At 54.4% G+C, this 26,182-nt stretch overlaps 1 protein-coding gene and 1 long non-coding RNA gene across 4 annotated transcripts; one reads left to right on the top strand and one right to left on the bottom strand.

Moving 5' to 3' along the window:
- Nucleotides 1-1,259: 1,259 nt before the first annotated feature.
- On the top strand, nt 1,260-26,182 carry Cpne2 (copine 2). 3 transcript variants are annotated; one of them, XM_033757971.1, is made up of 15 exons: nt 1,260-1,477; nt 3,421-3,600; nt 5,002-5,076; nt 6,841-6,912; nt 8,165-8,248; nt 8,407-8,496; nt 9,209-9,307; nt 9,695-9,781; nt 10,954-11,013; nt 12,596-12,729; nt 14,372-14,426; nt 16,668-16,719; nt 18,066-18,199; nt 24,745-24,981; nt 26,054-26,182. In XM_033757971.1, the coding sequence occupies exons 1-15, from the start codon at nt 1,298-1,300 to the stop codon at nt 26,159-26,161; spliced, it is 1,647 nt and encodes a 548-aa protein (XP_033613862.1). In that variant the 5' UTR covers nt 1,260-1,297; the 3' UTR covers nt 26,162-26,182. The 3 variants fall into 3 exon arrangements, with proteins under 3 accessions (XP_033613862.1, XP_033613863.1, XP_033613864.1); XM_033757972.1 differs by lacking the exons at nt 24,745-24,981; nt 26,054-26,182 and adding an exon at nt 24,651-24,738; XM_033757973.1 differs by lacking the exons at nt 24,745-24,981; nt 26,054-26,182 and adding an exon at nt 18,876-19,860.
- LOC104872651 lies at nt 1,770-23,883 on the bottom strand. Its single transcript, XR_004514969.1, has 5 exons — nt 23,810-23,883; nt 19,854-19,957; nt 17,395-17,596; nt 10,017-13,199; nt 1,770-3,163 (listed from the first exon to the last, which is right to left on the bottom strand). It is a non-coding gene; the product is annotated as an uncharacterized LOC104872651 (long non-coding RNA).

Raw genomic sequence — 26,182 nt, 5'->3', positions numbered from 1 at the left:
CTGGCACGGATTGAATGGCTCCACAGGAAATGAATGGGCGAGTCCATTTCCTCCTCTGGAAAATAGGACAGTGATACCTCTTGCCCAACAAGACTGAACGGGGATTCCAGGCGCTGTGCAGGGGATGTGCTATCAATGCTGTCAAGCACAGGGACTTGGGTTCTGTTCCCAGAGGGAAGCTGCCACTCTCAGCTCCCCACTCTGGGGACAGTTATCCACTCAACAGCAAGGGGACAAAATATAAGTGGAGGAGTTGGAGCCTGGCCCTTGTGGAGCATGCGTTGGGAACTGGACTCATCCACCTAGGCAACAGGGCCTGTGTTAAATGCATATGCACCAGGGGAAATAAGATCTGACCACAAGAGTCTCGAAGAACTGTGTCGTGGTATTGCATGGACAGATAGAAAACTGAGGCACAGAGAGCCAGCCAGCTTGTCTACAGGGTCTGTGCTAGGTGGGTCCAGACCTCACTTCTACCCCGGAGATGGTTCCTTCACTCCTGCTCCAAGTGAGCACTGTGTCCTCAAAAAGAGGACTGCTTAACAGGAGCAAATGTCAGTAACTGGCTTTGACAGAAGGGTGCCAAGGCGCATGGCTTGGGATTAGGGGAACTCCTGAGTGACTGAAGGGTCAGCTCTCAGTTGCAGGTGAGGATCAAGTCAGGAGGATCTGAGTGATATGGAGGGCTTGTCCATTCATTTACTTATTCACTCATCCTTCTGTCATTCAACAAATGTGTGTTTCTTGTTCTGCAGCCTTGGTTCTTGGGTTAGAGATACAAGACAAACATGATAGACAATGACCAAGGTCTAAATCTGAGTAAGTTCCCAGGAGTGGGCTCTCTAGTCACCACAGCAATGAGGGAAACCTGAGCCTGCATACTCTCCATAGTAGCCACAAGATGCCAACATCTTCGTTGCTCAGGAGAAGCTGGTTCTTCCTGGCATGCCAAGTGTCTGGGATGCCTGCGTGCACTGTGATTTGTTGCTGACCTGACATGGGCAACACACAGGGACCTGTACGAATCTCACAGCTAAAGACCCACCCAAGCAGGAAAGAACTTCAAGAGCAAACTAAGCACACCCCGCAGAGACACCTTTGTTGTACATCTCCCCACATTCTCCTTTCTCCGAGCCTTTGAGAAAATCACTGCCCTGCCCCTTTCCCACCTACCCCTTCTTGACGATCAGGTGGGGATGTACCTATGGCAGGCAGCAGAGTGGTCTGTCCCCACCTGACCCTTGCTCTCCTTCCCCTAGACTGCCAGGAGCTGCTGCTGCCACCACCACCGACCCCCATGGCCTATACTCCAGGCGGGGGCGCCCCAGTGGCGGGGGCGGCCCCCGTGGGCTCCCCATACTGCGTGTGCAAGGTGGAGCTGTCTGTGAGTGGCCAGAACCTGCTGGACCGGGATGTCACCTCCAAGTCCGACCCTTTCTGTGTCCTCTTCACGGAGAGTAATGGCAGGTGGATGGAGGTGAGGTCCCTGTGTGTGTCTGCAGTGGGGGCTCCCACTGGGTCCACTGAACCCCTGGAATCAAGGCCTTGGAAACAGCTGGAATGTGGGTTGGTGGCAGGAAAGTTCCAGAGAATATTTACTCTTAACATTAAAAATTTAAGTATAATTAAAATATTACTTAATTATATTGTGTCTAAGTTAAATTCTAATCCATAGATGTATACTTACAATTATGTAATTTTATATCATGGTAAGTTATAGCTTAAAACTTATATAGTTTTATAAAGTACTCACTTCAGCTTTTAAATAAACTTTATTTCTAAATGAACACAGTGAAAAGTAAAGAAACACATAGAGGTCCCAGGTCCCAGCCATGCAGTGTCCTGCTATGTGGCCTCAGGCAAGTGGCTGTCCCTGTGTGAACCTTCTGCTCATCTATAAAATGGGGATTTTATTTTCCCCTGCCTGCAGTGGAAGTTCCCAGAGCTTAGGATATCCATGGTGTCCTGGCCAGGGACTTCTAAGCTGGAAGATTCTGGCCCGAGGCCTAGGGAAGGATGCAGCATGAGCAAAGATACTGAAAAACCTGAGTGGCTCACACATTCAGCTTTTAAAGCTTTATCTCCCTTTACAAAGGGAAACTGAATTCATTGTAGTCAACTTAGAAAATTTATGTAAACCTAACAAAGACAATCAAATGGTTAGAACCCACTTATAAGAACTGCTATTCACAGTTTGGTATCCAGCCCTCTGGATAGTTTTATATGCATGTTTATTTTCCAAAATATATATTTCTTTTTTAAATAAATATTTAACTGGGCCATGGTGGTGCCTAAACTCACTGTGGTTTGTTTACAGAGAGTCTCCTCAGATGTTGGCTCCTTCTTGTGAGGCCAGAACAAATGAATCTGGGCTGTTGACCCATTTTAGAAATGGGGCCTAGAGCAGGAAGGGACTTTCCTGTGCTTCCCAGTTCGATGACAGTGCTGCTGCAAGTGAGGATATGACTGGCAGTCACCCAGGACTCCTCGGGGAACCCCCCAGGTCTCGGGGGCATTTCTAGGACACTGGTCCCCTCTGCCAGGTCCCTGTAACCCTGCATGCCCTTGAGGGCGTTCCCCATACTGATACACCCACCTGCCCAGTAGTCTCTGGTCCCACCCCATGGTCACCCTGCCTAAAAATAGCTCAGGGCCAAGATCTCTTCCATTCCTGCTGCTGAAGCCTTGGAACTAGACTGGGTGGAAGAAAGAGTCAACACAGCTTCGGTCCTGAAATAGACTGCCACCCAGACTCTGAGGTTAGGGGCCCCAGTATCCAGAGGCCAAGAAATGGGGTCCAGTCCCATGTGCCACTGTTGACCCACAGTGCAGGGCCTTGTCCTCTCCCAGGCTTTAGGTCTGCAGGTTGGGGCATGTTGGGCTGTACAATTCCAAGAGTCTGTGCAAGATACATACATCTGCCCCTGGGACCTTCTTTCTTCTTGTTTCCTCTCTCTACTGCCAGGTAAAGTATGGTTTAAATAAAGGGTTTTCCCAAAGTATAAAGTCTGACAATGGCACATAGTCAGATCTTTTCATTGTGTAGAAGTGATGCCCAGGTGGACAGAGTGACTTGCCTCCTGTCACCTACCCAGACACGGACACCTGGGAATGGAGCCAGGGCTGAAGAGTGGATGGTGCCTGTAGCTCAGTGGAAAAGTCTCTGGTACAGGGTGGAGAAAAAAGAACGTGGATGTTAGAGTCAGATCTGGGTTTTGAATTTTGGCCCTGCTTTACTCGCTGTCCAGTGTCGTAAATCATTTAGCCTATGATTCTGCTCCTTGTCCGTGGGCTTTAGCCACACAGTAGGTGACCGTGTGTGCCTGGCACAGAGTAGGTGCTCAGTGAGTTAGAATGGTTCCTGGCCAGAGTCCTCTGGCCACCTTGACTCTGGCTTCTCTTTCCCTGCCCATCTGCCAGTACGACAGGACAGAAACAGCCATCAACAACCTCAACCCCGCGTTCTCCAAGAAATTTGTCCTCGACTACCACTTTGAAGAGGTGCAGAAGCTCAAGTTCACCCTGTTTGACCAGGACAAGTCCAGCATGCAGCTCGATGAGCATGACTTCCTGGGCCAGTTCTCCTGCAGCTTGGGCACAGTGAGCCAGGCCCCTCCTGGTGGGTGGGAGCAGGGCAGTACCCCAAGATGTCAACAGCCCAGGGCAGCCCCTTGGGAACCCTCTCCTTTCACCTACTTTTCTTGGCCCCATTTTCCTGGCTAGGCCCCATTTTCTCCAGGTGCAGATGCAGATAGCCTGGAGAGCGGGGGGTGGGGTTGTGTGGCCAGGTGGGTTGAGGCCAGGCTGAAGGGCAGCCAGATGGGGTGCTGGCCAGCTGCTGCCACACCAGAGCTGGGGCCCCATGTGGCCAGAGCTATTGATGTTTGGAAGTCATCAGGTGTGGTCTTGTCTCCCTGGGGAGCATCAGCCAGCAGCCACAGTAGCTGCAAGTGATCCCGCTTTGTGGCTGACTTGCTGTGCAACCCTGGGCCTTTCCTTTCCCTCTCTGAGCCACACTTCCTATTCAGCTCAGTCCTTGGTAAGCTGCTGCTAGGAGGGGAAGAACTAAGAACCCCTGACACAAGTCCCAATTAGCCCTTAAGGCTGTGTTCCTATGAGCAAGCCCCTACCTCATTCTGGGCCTCAGTTTCCCCACATTGTACTTAATGACGACTGCTCCACCCGGCCTGTAGGAAAAGTGAGAGAATAATAGAAAATGCTTTGAGAGGTGGTGAAGGCTGAAGTGCTCTTGGCCTCCAGGAGATGATGTTTATGAAAACATAGTTGGACCCTGGAGATCAGTGAGGTCCCCTTTTTTGTAAGAAGCCTGGTACAGCAGTCAAGAGTCCCTGTTGTGTGTCTACACCCTCAAAGGGTAACTACAGAACAGCTTAAGGATTTGTGGAGGGGGCAGGGAGCCAACAGAGGGCCAGGAGGAAAGCAGCCCAGGGCTTGGCCCAAGGGGTCCCAACCATGTCCACCCAGGGAAGGCGGGGACAGGCAGCTGTGTGACCAGGGGCACAGGAGTAGCTCCTGGAGGGCACGCAGTGGAGGGGGCCCAGTGGAAGGAGCACTCTTCAGTGTGCTCCCCTTTTCCCTTCTGTATTGTGTGTTTGGATTGTTGAATCCCATAGGCTTTTGTTACCCACTGAAGACAGTGAAATACATACAAGGGATGGACGTTTTACCTCTGCGTCAGGAGGGTGGGCTCTGTGTATGACACATGGGGAGAGCACCGAGGGGGGCTGCACTCTGCAGTTGGCCCTACACCCCGAGACCTGCAAGGACCTTTCCAGGGGCCAGCCAGGTCGGGGGAGCCAGACTGCCAGGATTTCTCTCCTAGTGGGGGACCTCAGGCCAGTGTCTTAACCTCTCTGGGCCCCATCCTGCTGGCTGCCCAAGCTAATACTGGCAGGAGGCAGTGCGCAGAGTGTGCTTGTTGATGATCTGTCCTCCCACCTTGCTGAGCTCCTTTCTCTGTCTCTGTCTCTCCCGCCCCAGATCGTCTCCAGCAAGAAGATCACTCGGCCTCTGCTGCTGATGAATGACAAGCCAGCAGGGAAGGGCTTGATTACGGTACCAGCCCCCTCTCAGCTCTCCACATCCCCCTCCGCCTCCACCCGCTGCCTTCCCCCATCAATGGGCCGCCTCTCTGGCAGATAATCACCAGCTTTGTTTGGAGTAAAAAGGCCCAACTTACAACTTAGCAACAGGTCTCTTAGCAACGGGCTCCTAGCTCCACAAATGATTCCCTGGAGGCTGCTGAGCTGGAGGGGACAGTCAGAGGCCCCAAAAGCAGCTTGAGGCAGGATCTCCTACTCTCCCCTGGAGCCTCCAGAGCCCTCCCAGGACCCCTTCCCCACACTGGTCACTGCCCGCCCTCCTCGGGGCCCTTTCAGATGTGCTTGCCATGCCGTGCTCTGCTGGCATCTGCCATGCACAGTGATTCCTCCAGTGTGCAGGCCAGCAAGGGGATGAGCTCCTCTGTCCTCATGGTCCCAGAAGGCAGGGCCCCATTTAATAGATGAGGGAAGCGAGACCCAGAAAAGATGCCCCTGGGCAGCTGGGCTGGTGGGGTCACCCCCAGTCCTATGAGGCATGGGGCGTGAGCCCCGGAGGGCAGAGCTCCACACCTTCCTGTGTTCCCATGGCCCTTTCTCCTCTGCTCTGGGAACCTCCAAGGCTCCTCGCTACCTGTGGAAACCCATTCAAAGATGTGTAGGACCCATCCCTCCTGATTTGCTTTCCTGCCCGTTATTCCCTACTGTTTCACTCAAATGCCCTGGGTTCAGGGCAAACTAACTTTGTAGCATCCTGAATACTCCCTGGACCCTAATCCGCCAGGGTCCTGGCTCCTAGATCGTCTACTTCTGCCCCTTTACCTCTTGATGCTCAAAGTCACCCTGTCTAATGGCGTTCACAGGCCAGCTTTCCCACACTGAAAGCTGACCTAGAGAGACCCCCACTCCACCCTCAGCATTTCTACTCGTTCTACGCTGGGACTCAGTTCCCTCCTCTGGAAAAGGGGGCCCTGCCCCATAGTGTGGTTGGGCAAGTCTCAGCTGGAGGACAGGAAGAGGAGAAAGGTCGACCTAGAAAGAGTTGGGCCATGATGCCAGAGGGAGGGACGGATGGCTTGCCTGGGAGAGGCCATCTAGAGGCACAAGGGATAGGGGAGGATGCCCCAGCGGGAAGAGGACCCAGCCTGATTGCGTGGCTGGGGCCCCGAAGGCTTCCTGCCCCTCTATGGAAAGGGGAGGAGAGAGAGGGCCAGAGAGGGTTCTCAGCAGCCTAAGTGTCACCAGCTGGGCATCACTGGCTGGGCATCTTTGGCTGAGCTGGCTCTGAGAACCATGGGGAAGGATGGAGGACAGATGACTGGTGTGAGCCCATGAGACAGCAGGGGGAACCTGGGTCTCCCCTGGCCCTTTTCCCCAGGTGCACAGCGAAGAGGCTGTAGTTGTTGACCTCTCAGTGCTCTGAGTCCTCGGGAGCTGCTGAGGGCAGAAGGAGGCATGTCATTCTGCTCCCTGCCCTGAAACCTTTCCCCGTGTTTCTGGACCACCCTCCTCATCCAGCCCCATGTCATCTCCACCGCCACCCATGTCCCCTGTCCTGAGCCTCAGGGTTATTTGCTGATGCCTCATATCCAGATGGGCCATGCCTCTTTTTCTCCAGAAGGTGGAAACAGAGGTTTAAAGAGGACAAGAGATTTGTCTGAGGCCCTACCTTCTCCTCCTTCACCACCCCCAGCCCTTCAGAGTTGGGTTGTGGGCACAGGGGGAAGTGGCAGGGGAAGGAGAAGGAGTGACCCTCCCCTCACGACCCTGGATCTTGCAGATTGCTGCCCAGGAGCTGTCAGACAACCGGGTCATCACGCTGAGCCTGGCAGGCAGGAAGCTGGACAAGAAGGTAAGGCAGCAAGGGGAGGGTGTTTCTGCCAGGGCGGTGTCCCTCCCCAGCCCAGCCTTCTCTGGCCACCGCAGCTCTTACTCCCTGAGGACAAGAGCAGCATATTGTGAATTAGCACACCGCTACCAACAAGGCAGTGAGCTCCCCATCACATACAAGCAACCACACCACAGCTGGAAATCCACTCACAGAAGCGCTGTATCACACTTGATGTAAACTGCAGCATTCTTACCTACTCTACTGGCTGGCCCCTTCTACCTGGTGCCTCTGGTGCCGGTTCCAGACCTCACCTCTTCGTCTTTCCCCTCCTTCACTCTGCTTCAGCTAAAGCAGCCTCCTTGCTGTCCCCAGGCTTATTTATTTTTGCAGTGCTGGGGGTGGAGCCCAGGGCATCACACCTGCTGGGCAAGGGCTCTGCCACTGAGCCACACCCCCACCTGTTGTCACCAGGTTAAACCAGATGCTCCTGTCTCAGGACCTTTGTACTTGCCACTTCCTCTGCCTACAACCCCCTTCCTTGAAGATCTCACAGTACCCTCCCTGCAATAAGCCCGTCTCCCCATCACCTCTGTGAGGCCTTCTGGAAATGGCACTGGCCTTCAATGACCTACCTCCTCCCAGTTTACTTGCCACCTTGACAATTTTTCCTTTCTCACAGGCATTATTTTACTTTCGGTGCCTTTCGCTTGCATATAACCTCTCTGCCATTTTTTAAAAATTTAAATGAATTTTTAAAGGGCATCACATCCCTTCAGTAGTAGGATAGATTTGGATTTCCAGAGTCTTGGCAACATAAAATCGTATTCCACTGGGCCCTGGCCCTGCACGAGTAGCAGCACTGTTTTTTGTTTGTTGTTTTTTTGTTGTTGTTGTTGTTTCGTGGTGCTGGGACGGGCCCAGGGCCTTCACGCCAGACAAGAGCTCTGTCTGTGTGCTGCACCCCAGCCCAAGGAGGCATGAAGTCCTGCCCTGTGGTGGATGCTTCAGCTCTATGCCTGCAGGCCCTGAGTCTTAGGGTCTCTGATCACACCTCTGGAAGCCTTATTTTGGAGCTGGGGGTCACTGGTCCCAGGGACTGTAGTTCCAAGCCTGTGGCTGGCCTTGCAGATACCGAGGTGGGAGAGACCTGCCTGGCTGTCTGGGTCTGCAGCTCTCACCCTGACTCTGGGTTGGAGAGGCAGCTAAGCATCAGCCCCAAACCCCTACATCTGCTAGGGTCATGTCCCTCACCTGTGTCCTCCCCCATCTGCAGGACCTCTTTGGCAAGTCAGACCCATTTCTTGAGTTTTACAAGCCAGGGGACGATGGCAAATGGATGCTGGTCCACAGGACTGAGGTGGGTATTTGGGATCTGCCGTTCAACCATCCTTGCCAGCTCAGCTATGCACTTGGTGACAGGGATACCTGCCTCTAACCCGGAAGTGTGACTGTGGGTCTCTTGTCTGTCCTCACTGGGTTGGCCCAACCCCAGAGCTGCCCCTCACTGTTCCACAGGTGATCAAGTACACACTGGACCCTGTGTGGAAGCCATTCACTGTGCCGTTGGTGTCCCTGTGTGATGGGGACATGAACAAGCCCATCCAGGTGAGGGCCTCCAGGGCTTGCTCCCATCTGCCAGCTCCAGCTTCCCACTGTAAAAGTTGCCACCCTTCCTGGAGGGATGCAGAGCTTCTAGCTAGGATCGTGGATGTGGGAACACCTCAGAAATGATCAAATGTTGCATGGGGAGGACAGGACTGAAAGCACTCAGTCCTAGGGACTGGGTCTGTGAGCAGGTGGGCTGAGGGAAGCAGTTAGGTAGGACAGGCAGCCCTGGGTCGCATTCCAGGGAACCTGGCTTCTAGTCTTGGCATGCTTCTCCCTTGGAGCTTCTGTTTCCCCATCAGTACGGTGGGCACAGTAATCCCTACTTTTCCTCCGAATCCAGGCAGCTGAGTTACAGAACATGTAAGGTGGGGTTCTGTGTCCATTCTGGATGGGTCAGCTAGAGAGAGTTTGAGACCATGGCCCACAGCCAGGTGGATCCAGCCTAGGCAGGAGAAGCCAGGTGTCAGTTGTGAGGAGGCAGCTTCCTGCCTTGGTGTACTTGGCCCTGTACCTGGGGGCACATTTCCTCCTCTGCAGTGACAGAGGGCTCCCTGCAGGAGGCGGATCTGCTCTGGAGCCCGCTGGGCAGGTGCTGGGGGAGCAATGCTTGCACAGAAGATTGGGGCAGGAGGATTTTGCTCAGGAAGCTAAAAGGGGCAGGAAAGCACCTTTTGGAGATAGCTTTGGGGTGATGCTGGATCTGTCCCAGGTCATGTGCTATGATTATGACAATGACGGGGGACATGACTTCATCGGCGAGTTGCAGACAACGGTGTCACAGATGTGTGAGGCCCGTGATGGCATCCCGGTAAGATGGACACCCCACATTCTCCACAGGGGCTGGAGGGGGCATGGCGGAGTTTTGAGTGAGGCTGAGTGGGGCTCAGATGCCACCTCTTCCTGCTGCATGACCTTGAGCAAGACTTTCAGTCTTCCCAGCCTCAGTTTCCCCATTAGTCACTGGGGATAGAGGATTGAGATGGGATGATGCTACAGATAGGGTGCTACCCTAGAGAGGGGTCTGGAGCTGTCACTTAACACCCTGAAGCAGTTGAGGACCCTCTTGGTGTGGTGCCTACACAGCTGTCGGGGGAAGGCAGCTGCCCTGTGTCAAGGCTGGGGCTATCGGGGCCTTGGGGAGCATCTGTCCCCAGAAACCCTCCACTGAGCCTCTGTTTCTACTCCTGGAACTCAGCTGGAGTTGGAGTGCATCAACCCCAAGAAGCAGAGAAAGAAGAGGAGCTACAAGAACTCAGGCATCATCGTCCTGCGTTCCTGTAAGGTGAGCCCATGGCAGGGGTGGGCAGGAGGTTTGGGCCACACAGAGGGCACCACTGCAGAGGGATACACAGAGCTCTGGGTGTGGAGCTGGTGAGGGCTGGGTTCAGATCCTGCCTCTGGCAGAGCCTGGCTCTTGGCCTTCTGAACTTCTCCCCTGTGGGCCTCAGGCCCCTCACCTGGAGTACGGAGGTGTTACCAAGGCCTAATGTTTAAAGGGTCAGCCCTATGCCACTTACCTATATGGGAGCCAAGGGCCTGAGGTGGCTTCCTGGGTCTCTCCAGGTTGGGGACTACAGGAGCCACCACAGTCCATGCTGGTGGCTCACTCCTTGCATGGTGGGCAGTGGGCAAAGGTCCACTGGGGCTCCTGACCCCTTGTCCTCAGTGAGGGCGCAGTGGCTGTGACTCCCATGGCAGAGCTGGGGCCACTGAGGCCCAGAGAGGGATGAGTCTCCCGGCAACAGAGGTTGGGCTGTGGTCTGGCTTGTCTTGTGGAATGGAGGAAGGCAGCCAGAGGTGGGACAAGAGAAAGTCTTATGCTGCTCTCTGTGGGTGCTGATCCAGGTGCCAGGCCTCCTTTTGGGGCCCAGCTGACACTTGGAGTCGTGTGGACCTTTAGTGACACTGCAGCAAGAGAGCACAATTTAGGCCATTGTTTCTGAAACTTCCACCACTCATATTCTTTTTGGCACCTGCCGTACTTATTTTTTCCATTCAGCCTTTCTCCATTTTTAAAGTTAACTTAAATACATTTATAGACTTTGCTGAAACTGAAAGGGCAGTGTGCTTTGCTGGCAGGAGGCAAGGCCTGCAAAACAAATAGTGTTTAACAGCTTTATTAAGTTCTGGAGGAGTGAAGGCCAGTGAGGACTTTGTCTGGTAGTTGGCAAGAGCAATTGGTACTGGGTCCTGGGACCCTGCCTGGAATCCTCCGCACATCTCTGTGTGTGTGTGTGTGTGTGTGTGTGTGTGTGTGTGTGTGTCCATGTCCATTGGGGCCGTTGCTCTGAGGGCTTTGTGATGGAGAGATTTGGGTTTGATTGTAATCAGATTAGGCCCATCTGCCTTTTTCGCTTCCTTGTCCTACTAGGACTTCAAGACCTAGAGCAAGGCCTCCCCTAAGGCAGTTGTGGCCAAGACCAGGGAACCCAGTGACTCCCTCCTTTCTTCCAGATACACCGAGACTACTCCTTCCTAGACTATATCCTGGGAGGCTGCCAGCTCATGTTCACCGTAAGCTGCCCCTTCTCTCCCCTCTCCCCACTGCTGCTCCTCCCTGTGGGCTTAGGCCAGTGCTGCAGCAGGAAGGGCCTGGGATAGGCTGCAGGACTTCCCTGAGGTGTGAGTGTCTGTGGCCGGAGAGGAAAGGCACAGGGGGTTTGTCCCCATGTCAGGACACAGCCCAGAGCTCCCAGTGTCTTAGCTAAAACCTTCTATAGAGAAACGTCAGTTCCTCCCGCTGGCTCCAGGCTTCCCTCCCTTGCCTGCTGCCGTGTCTGTGACCACGTCCTCCTCGCCGTGCTCTCCAGGCACTCCATGCCTGTCTGTCCTCCTCCCACCCCAGGCTCTGTGCCACCTTCTCAGGGAGATCTTCCCGGATTGTTCCCGTGGTCATACACTTGCCCTCTCTGAAGTCACCTTACGTGTTTTCACTTGTCCCTGTTGGGCCCTTCCCCACCAGCCTGTGAGTGCTGTGTGTTGGGGACTTAGTGTGTTTTGCTTCCCATTCAGCCTCTGTGTCGTGCACAGAGCCGGAGCTCAGTGGTCACCGTCCACAGAACAATGTGCCACCTTGCCTGCAGCCCAGAGTACACACCCCATACACTGAACCACTCGCCTGGCCTTTTGCCCTCCTGTGTCCTCAGGGCTTAAGGGGAGGAGCCTCAGATGCCTCGCTACACCTACCTTCCTCTTTGCCTCTCTGCTGTCACCACTAGATCTCAGGGAGCTGGGGATATTGCAGGGTCAGGGGATTGGCCTTGCTGATCTCTAACCCCACTTTCTCCTCTGCCTCCCTCTCTGCAAAGGGGCCCAGCCTTCCCATGCTTCCTGGCTGGGGTGTGGGTGGGGAGGTGTTCATTTGGCACCTGTACACCCAGCTCCTCTATGCCGAGCTCTCCGTGGTAACTAAGACGTGCCAAGCCCACCGCGGGAGCTGACCCTCCAGCACTATGAGGATGTCATGGTGCCTCCCCCAGAGTGACCGAGTTCCAAAGTGGCCTTCTCCCCCTACCCCTGTCCTGCTCCTCCCCTGCTGAGCAGGGGCCATGCTTGTCCATCCTGTGCTGCCCCTCTTGGGGCTGGGCTGGAATCCCCTTGGGGCAGAGAAAACAGGGAGCGCCCAGATCCCTCAGCCCCCCTGTCTCCATTGAGCACCAACTCTGTGTGCTGTCCCCAGCCCTGGACCAGGCTCCTCTGAGCACCCAGATGACTGCAGGGACAGGCAGTGCCCTGCCAGGAAGCCAGGATCTCCAGCCCTCAGACACTGAGAGACAGTGGGGAGATGGCTTGGGGTGGGGAGAAAGAGGGATCGTAGGTTGTGCTTTAGTTGAGTACTGCATTTAGACATTGGGCTTTATGCTTAGGCAACAGGGAGCCATGGATCTAAGCCATGGGTCTAAGGACCCAACAGGGGCCTTAGAGCAGTGACACAATAATGCCATCAGTTTCTAGGTTTCAGGTCATCCTCTGGGGAAGTGGGTCTGAAAGAAGAGTGGGCTTCCCGGGCCCCATCAGCATCTCCTGTTCCTGGGGATATGACAGGGAGCTGAGGTCAGTGGCCACTCTGGGTGGCCTGCCCCACCCCACTCTGCAGGTTGGAATAGACTTCACAGCTTCCAACGGGAATCCCCTGGACCCATCATCTTTGCACTACATCAACCCCATGGGCACCAATGAATACCTGTCGGCCATCTGGGCGGTGGGTCAGATCATCCAGGACTACGACAGGTGAGCTGGGAGAGGGTTTGGAAGGTCAGCTGGGTTCCCTCAGCTGGGAGGCTCAGCTTCTCAGAGCTGGAGGGGACCCAGAGGTCTGCGAGCCAGGAACATCCAGCCGGTGGATACGCGTTCCGATCTGTCCCTTCCCTTACCTGTGGCAGACGTCACTAATTGGTTGCTGTACTCTTAGCTGCCAAGCCTACTCAAACCGGATCCTTCTGGTCACAGTACACCAAGTCGCCAGTACAGAAATGAGTCAGGATAGAAGCTGAGACTCATTTGCTGTTGCTGCAGCTCCTTGGAGAGCTGGGGAAATAGAGGCTGGGAGTGGGAGCCGAGAATTTTCCAAATGTGCACAGATCAGGGTGCTGGGGCCAGACACTCCAGCCTCACAGTTCCACTCCTACTGGGGACTTCCAAGGAGTGGTCCGCATGCTGGACTCTTCTCATGGCCGTGCTTTGTGGGGACCTCTGGGAGGCTGTGGGGGAGGAAGGAGATAGGGGAAGAGCAGGCTTGGGAATCCTGTATGCGTGGGGCCTCCCTGAGAGAGTGAGCCTGATGACCGGTGACCACCTAGGCCACATTAAAAGAGGTACAGCCTGCAGAGCAAGGGAGGTGGGATTCCCATCTGCATGGTCAGGTGAGGACCCTGGTGTAGCCATCCGGAGACCCTGGGCCCACCTGAACAGCCTCTGCAGCAAGCTGTCTTGTGGGCATGCAGACTTAGCAAACCCCCCGCCCCAGAGCCCAGGACACTGAATTGGAGCTGCACTCACCTCCTGCCCAACACATTTCAGTAGATTCCGCCCTGGTCCCCCTACTTCTGCCCTGGCCGATGACAGTTTGTCCTCCAGTGGCAGCCAGAGGATCCTCAATAAATGTGTGTTGAACACATGAACAGATGAGACACTGTCCCTGCCCTCGGGGGACAGAAGAGGAAGAAGAAATCACTGGAGATCTGAGAGACCAGTTTATGTGTGAGACAGAGCCATGGGAGCATAAAGAGAAAGGCATTATTGGGTATCAGGGAAGCCCACAGAAAGAAGGGGCCATTTTGATTGGGTCATAGAGGATGAAGTAGGAGTTTGCTATGGGAAACAGAGTGAGGACAAGTATTTCAGGTAGTGGCACAACAGAATTGAAATTGAGATGAAAAATGCCCTGTATGTTTGAGGAACTACAAGTGGCCAGGGTTTGTGAGGAATAGGTAGAAGGTAAAACTAGGCTCTAGGGTCAGTAATGAAGGGACTTGAGTGCCAAATGAGAGTTCTTACTTTAGGAGAATTTTCTCCTGCCCTAAACAAAAGCCTGAGAGACTGGAGCCAGTATACTCAGCTTCCATGATGACATTGGTTTTGTGGGGTTTTGGTTTGAGAAGAACCTAGAAACCACACCAAGGCCCACTGGTTAGAGGTGCTGTTGTTGATTAGCAATGTCTACGATGGGCACAGTCAAACTATGTGCTCACCCAGCACCCAGAGTTGGATTTGGGCTTGCAGATTATCCTAGCTTTTTCTAGAGGTGATGAGCTTGTCCATCTGCCCCCAGAAGTGTGCAAGGCAGAAAGGTCCCCTGGGTGGGCTCAGCAGGGGAGAGCATGGGAGGGTGGCAGTGCCAGATGTGACATGGTGTTCTCCTCTCTCTAATCAGTGATAAGATGTTTCCTGCTCTGGGATTTGGGGCCCAGCTGCCCCCAGACTGGAAGGTGAGTGGAGCTGGACTTGGTCACCTCTGGTTGGATGGTTCTGAGAGACTGGAGCCAGTATACTCAGCTTCCATGATGACATTGGTTTTGTGGGGTTTTGGTTTGAGAAGAACCTAGAAACCACACCAAGGCCCACTGGTTAGAGGTGCTGTTGTTGATTAGCAATGTCTACGATGGGCACAGTCAAACTATGTGCTCACCCAGCACCCAGAGTTGGATTTGGGCTTGCAGATTATCCTAGCTTTTTCTAGAGGTGATGAGCTTGTCCATCTGCCCCCAGAAGTGTGCAAGGCAGAAAGGTCCCCTGGGTGGGCTCAGCAGGGGAGAGCATGGGAGGGTGGCAGTGCCAGATGTGACATGGTGTTCTCCTCTCTCTAATCAGTGATAAGATGTTTCCTGCTCTGGGATTTGGGGCCCAGCTGCCCCCAGACTGGAAGGTGAGTGGAGCTGGACTTGGTCACCTCTGGTTGGATGGTGTGTGTGTGTGTGTGTGTGTGGTCTCTCTGGTTGGCTTTGGAGGTCCTGGGCAGGGGGCCAGGTCCCTGCCAACTTCCAATTCCTATCTCAGCTGCTTCTGTAGTATTGGAACCCTGGCTAGGGCAGCAGAGGCAGATTCAGCAAACAGCAGTACGGGGCACCCAGGGACACCTGAATTTTACATCACAATGAAGGTGGGCTGTGGAGGTGCATGCCTGTAATTCCAGCACTCAAGAAGCTGAGGCAGGAGGATCCTGTGAGTTTGAGACCAGTGTGGGTTACATAGTAAAACCAGACAGCCACAGACATTCTTCCCCAGATCTGTTGCCTCCCAATGAACAGCCTATAGGGGTGGCACGGAGGACTGCAAAGTCCACACGTCTGTCTCAGAAGTGCCCCCTTGTCTGTCCTGCTGTGGCACATCCTGTTTACAGAGTGAGCTTCTGACTCCAGTTCCCTCTGGAGAGGCCAATTGGCGCCTCGAATTGCAGAGTGGTTGGGGCCAAGGCAGGAGGGGTGGGCACTGGGCTGTGTGCGGTGTGAGGCTGGATCCTGTGGGGCCCGAGCTGGCTTCTGGGTAAGCACAAGGATACCACATGGGGGGCAGAGCAGGCTGGTGCGGCCAGGCCCAGCACGAGCCTGTTGCTAGGACACCAGCCAGCTTTCAAAGAACTCAGCTGAATGAGATGTTTTCTTGAGCAAAAGCCTTGGAAATGTCACAGGGCAACACTGGGGAGGCTGAGGCTTGGCCAGGCCAAGTGCCTAGCAGTGCCAAGAGGGACACTGGAACTGAGCTGGGAGAGGGTAGATGCACTGTCCCACCCACCCTGCTGCGGGAGAAGCAGCCCTAAACAGAAGGCCAGCCCTCCTGCCCCCTCACCTTCTCTTTCTGACTTGTCTTGTTCCTGCCACACCATCCTCCTTCCTGCATTCCTACCCCAGGGCCTTTGCACCACTGGTTGCCCCTTTCCCTAGTTTCCCTAGTGCTTCTCAGCTTGGAGCTACTGCTCCCTGGGAACCCTTCCTGACCATACTCACAGGGCTCCTCCCTGCCCCAGGTATTGTCCTCACAGCACTGTGATTTGCTTGTAACTTCTAGGGGAAGGCACAGAGTCCGAGTACCTGGCATACAACAGATGTGCAGTCTTTGTTGGCAGAGTGGGTTTGGGGCCCAGCCCAGTGAATGGCCCTATTGGCTCTGGAGTGTGTGAGGTCAGTCTTCATGACCCACTAGGCCAGGGTAGGGACATGCAGCAGAGACATGGGGTGTATCCCTGGGGAAACTGGCACAGCTTCACATCCTCCATCAGACCTATGGATCCACTGAACCCCTGGTCTGAGCGGTGACCGTCACTAACCCCAGGTGGCCACGTGAGGTGGGCTTCCTCCCAAGTGCCTCAATTACTGCCAAGGTCTAGGGAGCCTGAGCAACTAGCCCTCTGATTATGGGCCCTCATACACTGGCCTTAGGGATTAAGAGGCGTTTCTTAGTGCTCTGTACCCCACAGTCCACAGGGCATTGCCACAGGCAGCCCAGAATGCCAGTGGGTTCTGTGGGAGGCCTGTTTCCCCATCATGGAGTGAGAGTGTGGGGCTTCTGAGAGCCCTGGAGGTGGAGGTGGAGGCCAATATGGAGGATCAGCAGCCTAGAGCTGGGGTGGGACAGGCAGGGTAAAAAGCCATGTGCCCTCTAAGGAACCACAGCCTGGCAGGAGGGGACCTGGGCCAGGTTTGGGGCAATTCAGCATGTCCTTTGCATTTCAGGTCTCCCATGAATTTGCCATCAACTTCAACCCCACCAACCCCTTCTGCTCGGGTAAGTGCACCCTGCCTGCATCTGTCCCAAACGTGCAATGACCTGGCCATCTCTCTGGGTGAAGGAGACAGAGGGCAGGGTTTCTGTCCCTCTCTTACTTTCCTTCCCTGTCACACTTGTTCAGAAAGACAGGTGGGAATGAGCTATTGGAGTCAGACAGTGCTGGGATCAAGGCCAGATGCTGCCCTTCCCTGGCTGCAAGGCCTTAGAGAGGTCACTGTACCTCTCAGAGCCTTTGTTTGCCCCCTTCCCTGCCTCAGGATTTGTCAGCCCTGCTTACCTCATTCCCCTGGGTGGCCGAGTGAGAATTACAGGGAGCAGCTGACAGGAAGCCCATGCAAAGCAGGAGGAGGGCACATCACACATCTTTCCTGTTGCCCATCTCACTCCCCTGCTGAGAGGCCCAGCCTTCCCTCCAGCCCTTCAGGAAAAGCCATTGCAGTCCAGGATGGAAGGTAGCTAGTGGGGTCCTGGAGGCAGGGCCAGGCAGTGAGTGCAATGGACATTCACCCCACTCTAGGTCTCTGAGGATTTCTGAGCCTCCCAGGGACATTTCAGAAACTGGGAGGGGATAGAGGGGACAGAGGGGACCCAGGAAGGTATGGAAGAGGGTGGTACCCATTATTATGAGGTTCGTCAGCCTAGGATTTGGCCTGGGCTGTAGCATGTACTTACCCTGGGGATCCCCAAAGCCAGGCCAGATTTATGCTCAGAAAGGAAATCCACTGAGTTGCCAGCTTGGGGACATTGCTGTGACTTGGAAACCATGGACATCTAGACATGTGGCCTTGTGCTCTTTCAGGGGTTTGTCTGGTTTAGGGTTGATCTCCAGAGACTGTCAAGTAAGTTGTTCATCTTCAGCCCCGTCAGAAGCTTTCTGGGCAGGAGCACAGGACAGTGGAAGATTTGTGGGCTCTATCTAGCAGCAGCTATTATTGAGCACCTCGTGTGTACAGGGGCTGTGCAAACATCGCAGTCCCCTCCCCAAGCCAACACTGGTGTCCAGGGTAGATATATCCACATGGCTTCCCATGGTCACTGCAGGCTTTGTCAAGCCCTTCTCTGGGAAGGGGCTGCCAGACCTGCCATGCCAGTCACCCAAGAGTGTGTAGATTATCAGTGCCACCGACAGACAAGGAGACAGGACCCACAGCCAGGAAGTGGCCAAGGTAGGATTCCAGCTCAGGCCTGTGTGACTCCACATTTGGGGCTCTGGATTTTTACCACCTTGCCCTGCCCTTGGGGCTTCCAGTCTCCTGGCATTTTGGGTGAGTGCAACAGGAGTGGAATACAAGCAGGCACAGGGCCGGGGGTGCTAGCTGATCTAGACTCTTCTTCCGAGGCAGGCGTGGATGGTATCGCCCAGGCATACTCGGCCTGTCTGCCCCACATCCGCTTCTACGGCCCCACCAATTTCTCCCCCATCGTCAACCATGTGGCCCGGTTCGCAGCTCAGGCCATGCAGCAGCAGACAGCCATGGTGAGTAGGCAGCTCTGGCATGTACCTTTGAGGGTGCGGCCAGCTGTAGCTGGGAACCCGTGCACAAGGGAGGGCCAGGCTGGAGTCTGTGCTACCTACCCTCCTGCCCCGTCAGGGCTGGCGAGCAGGAAGTTCCACCTTCCCTTGGTTCTAACAACCTAGATGACATGACGCCTCAGTTTACCTGCTCAGTAACATGGCTGGACCAAGCCTGGCTGGATGGGCCGTGGCTTCCCAGAGCTCACAATCAGGAAGAAGTTTCATATATGCTTAGCAGGGAGCAGGGCTGTGATCAAGGGAGAGGTCTCCCCAGCGTGAGGTACTTGTGACTGCCAGGACAGATGGGAACTAGGAGACGGTCCCTAGGTCCCTAAAGCTGGCCTTCTAAGACCACCTGGGTCCAAGTAGAGCAGCCCCTGCCTTGCACTGAGGGCTACAGAGCTATCTGGCCCTGTCCAGTGCTCAGTCATAAGGCCAGGGCCTTGGTGGCCTGCCTGAGGCTGCATGGCTGTGACGTGGTATCTGGAATATATACAAAGGGCAGTCCTTGGCATCCCTGGTCCCCCCTGCCCAGGCTCAAGAGTGGTTCTGGTCTCACTCTGCAGCTTGAGTTGAGGGTCTTCTCCCGCTCCCCTGAGGGCAGTGTCTCTGACATCCCCTCTGCCCTCTCCTCCAGGGACCTGGCTGGGCCTGACTGACCATTGAGTCCCACAGGTAGGACTTCCCAGGCCCTGTCCCCAGCCTGCTCTCCAGGCTCAAGCTCTACGGCAGGCACCTAGTGTTGAGGTGGTGGATTGTGGTGTGAGCCAAAAAAACTTGAGTCCATTTCTCTCCTGGCTGCCACCCCTCGGGAGGCCTCAACAAAACCCAGCCCCTGCCTTGGATTCCACTTCCAATGAAAGGGAAAGAAAGCTGGAGCTTTCCATTCTACTTCAAACTATGATCCCAAATTTCTCCACTTGCCCATTGCCATGGCCCCCACTATCTCTTACCATTTGCGTGGGGCAAATCACAGTGTACCACCATGTGCCCAACTGCAGATGGGAGTACTATAGGGACTGTCTTGAGGGATTGGTATTAGGATCCAATGAGGTAACAGCACCTGGCACCTAAAAGGCTTGAAAGACAGGCCAGCTGAATTCAGTGGAAAGCAGCCTAGAGAAGACACAGCACAAAGTGCTGAGGTGGCCCAGGGAGGAAGGCGGTCACAGTGTGGGGAGGGAGGGGTGCTGGGCACCCTCTGCAGTGGGAGTGTGACTGATCCATCAACTACAGTCTTGGACCATGGCAGCTGAGAGCTAAGATTGGACTCTTCCTCACTCTTAGCCTCTTTCCCTTTTATGAAATGGGAGTAGTGAGCCAGGGGGCTGAGCATCTTGATCCCTTAAATGGGAAGTAGCTCAGGAAGGCCCAGGAGGGACATTTTTCTTAGTTACTAGGGGCTGGAGTAGAACAGGTTGGAGAGCAGAGCTAGAGGTGGCCTGCAGCTCAAAGTTTCCACTCTCCCATTAGGATGCCAGGCCATAGCCCCACCCAGTCTCTTAGCAGCCTGAGCTCTCAAAGGGACTCAGAACAAAGCCTGTATTTTCCTCAGGAGAAACAAGTGGGGCGGGGATCAGGAACACAGCCTAGCATTGGTGCCAGGGTCTCTCACCTGCTACACCTGCACAGCCTGGGGAGGACCTACCAGGAGCTGGAGTCCTGGCAGAGGTAGCCCGTGCCTGCAAGACCCCCAGGTTCAGGTGAGTGGGTTGTGCCCTAGAAGAAACCAGAAAACATGGTATTTTTTTCCAGCACTCAGGATTGAACCCAGAACTACTCTACTCCTGAGCCACATCCCCACCCTTCTAATTTTACTTTGAGACAGGGTCTCACCAAGTTGCCCAGGGTGGTCTTAAATTTTCAATTCTCAAACCTCAGCCTCCAGACTAGCTGGGATTACAGGCACACACCACCACACCTGGCAGGAAGGGTGTTTCTGTGTTCTAGGGAACAGCTGCTGAAAGGCCCCCTGGAGAGAACTTTCCTCTGAGTGAAAGGGCCTGAGACCCAGCATGAGACATCTAGTCCAACTCCTCTGGGCATCCAAACTTCCTTTTTGTCCTACCTGCTGTTCCTTGATAAGCTCTGTCTCACCCAGGATGTGTGACCTTGGACCATCTCTCAGCATATCAGGGCTGCAAAGAGTAGGGCCAGGGGTCTCTACTGGCCCTGCCACTCTGAGGTCCAAGAGCCAGCCATCCCTTGTGCCTCACAGCATACTTGATCTCAGGGTGCACCAGAGGCGGGGCAGTGGGGCCCTTTGAACTGGCTCAAATTGCATGTCCCCCTCTTCCTGGCTGTGACCAGGGCAGGCAGCTTGAGCACTCTGAACTTGTTTCCTCGCACAAGCAGCAGTACCTTCCTTCTAGAAGTATTGAGTAGATTGCAAATAAATTTTTCAGCCCCATGCCTGGCACACAGTGAGTGCTTGCCTGGTGGCTGGATCTGGGGACACCTCTCAGGCTAGCATTTGATGCCAAGCAATTAGGGCCATGGCAGAAGGAAACGTGGGGTTATCTGATGCTTTTTCAGCCATGTTTTGGTTTGAGGGGAATCTTTGGTGCAGCTTCACCCTCCCTGTCCCCAGACTTATGTGTGCACGTGCACAGCCACATGCAGGAAATGGAGAGCAGGTGGTGGAGGATCTCCAGGCAGGCCTGCCACTCCCATTCACTCACCGCACATCTTTCCTGGTGAGTTTCTGCACAGCACAGGGGAGAGCATAGTGAGCAAGGTCTGGCCTGTGCCCTCCCTTGGGGGTATCGGCAGTGACGTAGTGTGACTGTAACAGCAGTACAGGACTGCAAAGGTAACACTTTACCAGATGGAGGCCCAGGGAAACTGCTTAGAAAAGTGACATCCAAGCCGAGACTTGGGATGCTTCCGTTAGCTTCCTGGAGGACGTGTATGGACTGTCTCCTGCAGAGGGCATGGTGTGTGGGTAACTGGAGGACAGCATGGGGGTGAGAGGGCTGTGAGGCTGGAAAGGTAGCGACCTTGGGAGTCGTTGAGGAGTCCGGATTTTCTCCTGTGGGTAGTAGGACATGTACTGGAGGGTAGTAAGCGGGCTTGGGTGGGCTAGGGGGACTCCTGTCATGGTTCTTCATCCTTTTTTCTGCCTTGGCTCCTAAGACCTGGGCCTTGCTGTTCGTGACCCATTCCTGGTTGGCGACCTAGGCAACTCCTGTCCCAGTGGAGGAAGAACCATAAAGCAGCCAGCACCCTGGGAATTTTTTCCCCACCATCATGAGGGACTTGGCAGCCAACTTCTCAGAAATAAGCTGGGAGGGGGTGTGGTGTGGCATAGCTTCTTCAGATTCTTCCTGGAACTGTTGTGGTCAAGTCCGTTTCTTATAAATCTACTCACATGCTACATGCATCAGGGTAAGCAGCTATGTGCAGCCCTAGAAACCTGAAGAATCCCTGGGATAAGACAAGAGATACTCCATCCTTGGAATGTGCTGGGATTGGGCTAGAGGAGTTGACCTGAGAGTAGTCGGGAGCTGTTTCTGGGTTCTGGACAGGGTGTCCGACCCATGAAATGCAGAGAATGTGTGTAGGGCTGTCCTGGGGAGCTCCCAGGACATGCGGAGGAGGAGTATGTAGAGGAGGCCTCCAGAGGTTCAGTGCTGGTGGTGGAAACAATATTAGGGCTGCTTGGAATCAAGAGCTTCCATCTGCTTGGTATGGAGAAGTCAGCACTCAGACGGGTCTTAGAGCTGTGGCTAGGAAAGGTGTAGCATGCAGAGGGACATAACCAGGAAAGGCATTAGAGGCAGAACATTGGGGTAGTCTGGTGGCCCACAGCAAGCCTGCAACACCCCTTCCAACCCCACCTGCCCTATTTCCCTGTCATTCTCCCTATCCACAGCTACCTCCCACCTCCCCTTTGACCTGTCTTGGGGCTGAGCTGTAGGCTCCAGATAGGTGAGGCTGCAGGACAGCTCTGGCTCTGCCAAGGCTGGGTGAGAAGCCCAGGATCCATTGGCTGTGCTTCTACTGCCAAGTCTGCCCAGGCTGCCGAACCCGGGCCTGGGCATGTGGTGCAGGTGCTGTGGCTGGCACTTGGCACACAGGAGTGAAGAGTCCCAGCTAGACCATTATCCTGACCATGCAGGCCCTCACATACCAGGATGCTGGGTGAGAGGGGCTCCTAGCCAGGCTAACCATGACAGGCCACCAGTGCGAGGGCAGCAGAGGGGACATCATGGAAAGAGCTCCAATTCTGGGGTCAGCTAGATTTGGGCCTGAATCTGGACTGCCACTTCCTGGCTGTGGGGCCTTAACAAGTCACTTAACCTTTCTGAGCTCGACTGCTCATCTCTAAAATGAGACTCACATGGGAGGCAGGCGGAGTGTCTGCCAACTCTATCATTGTGTGGCTCCAGGTACTTGTGGCCTGTCCACTGGTATCCTTAGTCCTGCAGGAACCTGGGCCCTGTCTGTACTCATTCCTTGGGAGGGGACTGAAGGCAGGGAGGGAGCCCTGGCCTCCCAGAAGCACATGGCTGACTGAAACAGGCCAGAGCTGAGAGGGCCACACTCAGAGGGTGGAATCACGTGTCAGCACTGCCAGGGCCTTGGAGACAGGCCACACTCACTGACTAGTGAGGCCCATCAAAGCAAGGTCCAGCATTCTTTTGTTTCCAGGCCTCTTTGCCTCCCTCTTACCAAACCAGGTGCCTCAGAAGTACTGCCCTGGAATAATTTTGGTGGGCTGAGAGTGTGGTTAAGGGCCACCCAAGGGAAAGGTCTCTGGAACAGTGGTGCACCATAGGGGGACAGGGTCTAAATGAGTTTTTGAGGCCCCCAAACCCAGAGATTGGGGGATGGCGGCAGCAGCCCTCCACTGCAGAATTCAGGCTGCCATCTCCATGGCAACAGGTATCCCCAGCAAAGGGATTGGTCTCTTAAAGGCACAGTGCCAGAGCTGGACTACTACTGTCTGGAGCTGAGGGTGAGGATGGCGGAGCCTATGTCTCCATTGGCTCACCACACTGCCTCCTTCCAGTTTTTATTTAGGGCACAGACAGGGAAGCAAGATACCCCAGGGGGCTAAGCTTGTAGCTTCTGCAAGTTTCCTAGGGAGGAGACAATTTTGCAGGATGAGAATGTGGCCTGGGCCAGCCTAGAGTCACTTCAGACCTCCTTAGCTCTGTGACCTTGACAGTCTGGCCCATTTTCTCCTCTGACAACCAAAAGGGTCAATCTAGAAGGCTGAAGTCCTCAGAGAATCTTGGGACCACAAGGGCTTTTCTCTTTTATGGTTAGAAAAACAGTTTCCCCCTAAAAAGCCAGAGGTGCTAGGGACAGGGCAGTGATGGAAATGTGGTGCCAACCAGCCAGCCAGGAGCACTGGGCCCATTCACGAGATCTTCTGTCCCATGAGCTTTCTGGAACTTCACTCACCCTCCTCACAGCCACCAGTTCGTATTTTATCTTCCCATCACCCACACCCATTATTCAGGATTGTTTTAATGACAATTTATAAGGAAATATTTATCTCACTGTATATGAAAAGATGGGTGTTATTTACCATACATAGAGGGTAATGGCAAAAATACATACCACAAACTGGACGATATGAGAGTGCAGCTGGACACATTGCCTTCTAAAGCTCTGCTTTTTGCCTTCTTTCTGCTGAAGAGGGTTTGCAAATGTTAATGGCATTAAAGACACTAGCACCAAAGTGAGGCTGCCTCCTGGGCACAGTCCAGACGAAAGACCAGTGCTGGGCCAGCTCTTCCTACCCCGATTCCACGATCCTGTCCAATGCGAAGTCTGGGATGTAACCCACATCTCATTTGTTTACCAAGGGAGTCCCACACTTCTGAGAACACCGGCCTGTGTGACCTGCTTTTAACCCCTACATGGTGTCCCCTGCTGGCACTGAGTAGAGGATGAATGAGGGCAGACATCCCTACAGAAAGGAGCTACCCCAGAGTCTGTTGGCCAAAGCAAGGCTTTGCACAAGCCAGAGCCTGTCAGGGCGGCAGATGACAGTTTGTTTTTTGTTTTTTATGGTGCTAGGGCTTGAAGGATCTCGAACATGCTAGGCAAACCTCCTACCAGAGAAACCCAGCCCTTTTATATTTGGATAGGGTCTTGCAAAGGCCCAGATTGGGCTTGGACCTGCGATCCTCCTGCCTCAGGTCTCTCCAGTAGTGGGATTGCCACAACTGGCTCAAGCATGGTATTCCTTTGAGCAGCAATCCCCAGTGAAGAAACTGAGGCCCAGCAAGTTAGGCCAGTTGCCCACAGTCCCACGGTATAGTGGCTGGCAGAACAAGGGAGTCTGAGGTGGCAGACAGGCAGGAGAGCATTCTGTGCTTCTGGATGTCACTGGGCCTACAGGGCAGAGATACCAAGGAGGCAGGAGGCTGGGATTCGGCTGTTGCCTTCCTCCCAGGAACCAGAGGATTGGGGAGCAGGGGGAAGAAAGGGAAGAAGAGTTCCAGGGGCCTCAGGGCCACACTGAGTGCCTAGCTGACTACTCCCTGCAGCAGTACTTCATCCTGCTCATCATCACGGATGGCGTCATCAGTGACATGGAGGAGACACGGCATGCTGTAGTGCAGGCTTCCAAGCTGCCCATGTCCATCATCATCGTGGGTGTGGGCAATGCCGACTTCGCTGCCATGGAGTTCCTGGATGGGGACAGCCGCAGGCTGCGCTCCTACACTGGCGAGGAAGCAGCCCGTGACATTGTGCAGTTCGTGCCCTTTCGAGAGTTCCGCAACGTGAGTGGGGGTCGGGGCTGGCAGGGACGGCCCCCAGCCGAGGACCAAAGTCTTGGGGCTGCCTGGACTAACCCGAGACCCTTCCCTCTCAGTTCCAGGGACTCCCTGAGGGCCTGCCATGCACTGATGCTATGCCAGGCTTCCCATGGGCTTCCAAAAGCTGAGGAAATGCAAGGCAGGAGCCAGTCCAGACCAGGACTCCCAGCGGGGTCCTGAATAAGGAGCTGTCCTAATGTCGCAAAGCATTTGAGACAGATAAAGGGGATAGGCAAAGGTCTTAGGGGAGAACAGCCTTTCCCACTATCACACCTTAGCCAGCCCTTCAATCTTAATATGGAAGGTAAGGGTCTCTGCAAGAGGGACAGGCATTCTACCCTGTGCCTGGAGGTGCCTAGGGTTGGTAGCTAGGTCTATGAAGAGCACCAGGGGGATAACAGAGTGGCCAGAGGTTCTATGTGACCTTTGAGCCTTGATTTCCTTGGCAGAAGGGCCTCTCCAGGGTACTGTGGCTTAGATTCTGGGAGCCAGCATCAGCAGGAGGGGACCCATGGTCATCACATTTCTGCCCAATATCCTTGGAATTTGCTGGAGATGGCTCCTTCCTCTGGAGCATTAGGTTCCTGAGGACAAATACTGGGCTTTGGTTGCCCATCCATGCATGGGACCATGACTGAGTGCCTGTGTGCCAGGCTGTTCCCCAGTGAACCACTCATAGCTCACTTCTCCAGCCACGGAGGTGCTCAGGAAATGCTTGGCAGCTGAGTAGGCTGTGCAGCATCTCTTCCCCCTTAAAGCCTCCCACAGATAAATTCAACCTAAAATACTATTCCCAGGCATCTCCAGTGCACAGGGCAAAAAGTTCTACTAAATATCAAGAAAGACACTGCTGATGGTGAGATTCAGGCACAGGCAGGGATGAGAGCCACTAGATTTTAGACTGTCCAGCCCCTCAGCCCAAAATCTGTCCTGTGTGGCTTCTGCTATCACAGCCCTCTGGGCACTGTGCCTCTCCCAACTTCTGTTCATTAACCCTTGTTTCTCTCTCCTTCCTATGCTACCCTGGACCCTGTAGGCAGCAAAAGAGACTCTGGCCAAAGCTGTACTTGCGGAGCTGCCCCAACAAGTTGTACAGTATTTCAAGCATAAAAACTTGCCCCCCACCAACTCGGAACCCGCCTGAGACTGCACCCAGCAGCAGCAG

Source organism: Fukomys damarensis, unplaced genomic scaffold (assembly GCF_012274545.1).
Source record: "Fukomys damarensis isolate Sample0158 unplaced genomic scaffold, DMR_v1.0_HiC HiC_scaffold_32, whole genome shotgun sequence".
Lineage (NCBI taxonomy): Eukaryota > Metazoa > Chordata > Mammalia > Rodentia > Bathyergidae > Fukomys > Fukomys damarensis.
The sequence above is the reverse complement of the archived record's forward strand: the minus strand, read 5'-3'. Positions and strand labels throughout refer to the sequence as shown.

Coding starts and splice junctions, on each gene's coding strand:
- Cpne2 (XM_033757971.1), top strand. CDS start 1,298: ATGGCCTATACTCCAGGCGGGGGCGCCCCAGTGGCGGGGGCGGCCCCC. Junction 12,730..14,371: donor ATCATCCAGGACTACGACAG/GTGAGCTGGGAG, acceptor CTCTCTAATCAG/TGATAAGATGTTTCCTGCTC. Junction 18,200..24,744: donor TGCAGCAGCAGACAGCCATG/GTGAGTAGGCAG, acceptor TACTCCCTGCAG/CAGTACTTCATCCTGCTCAT.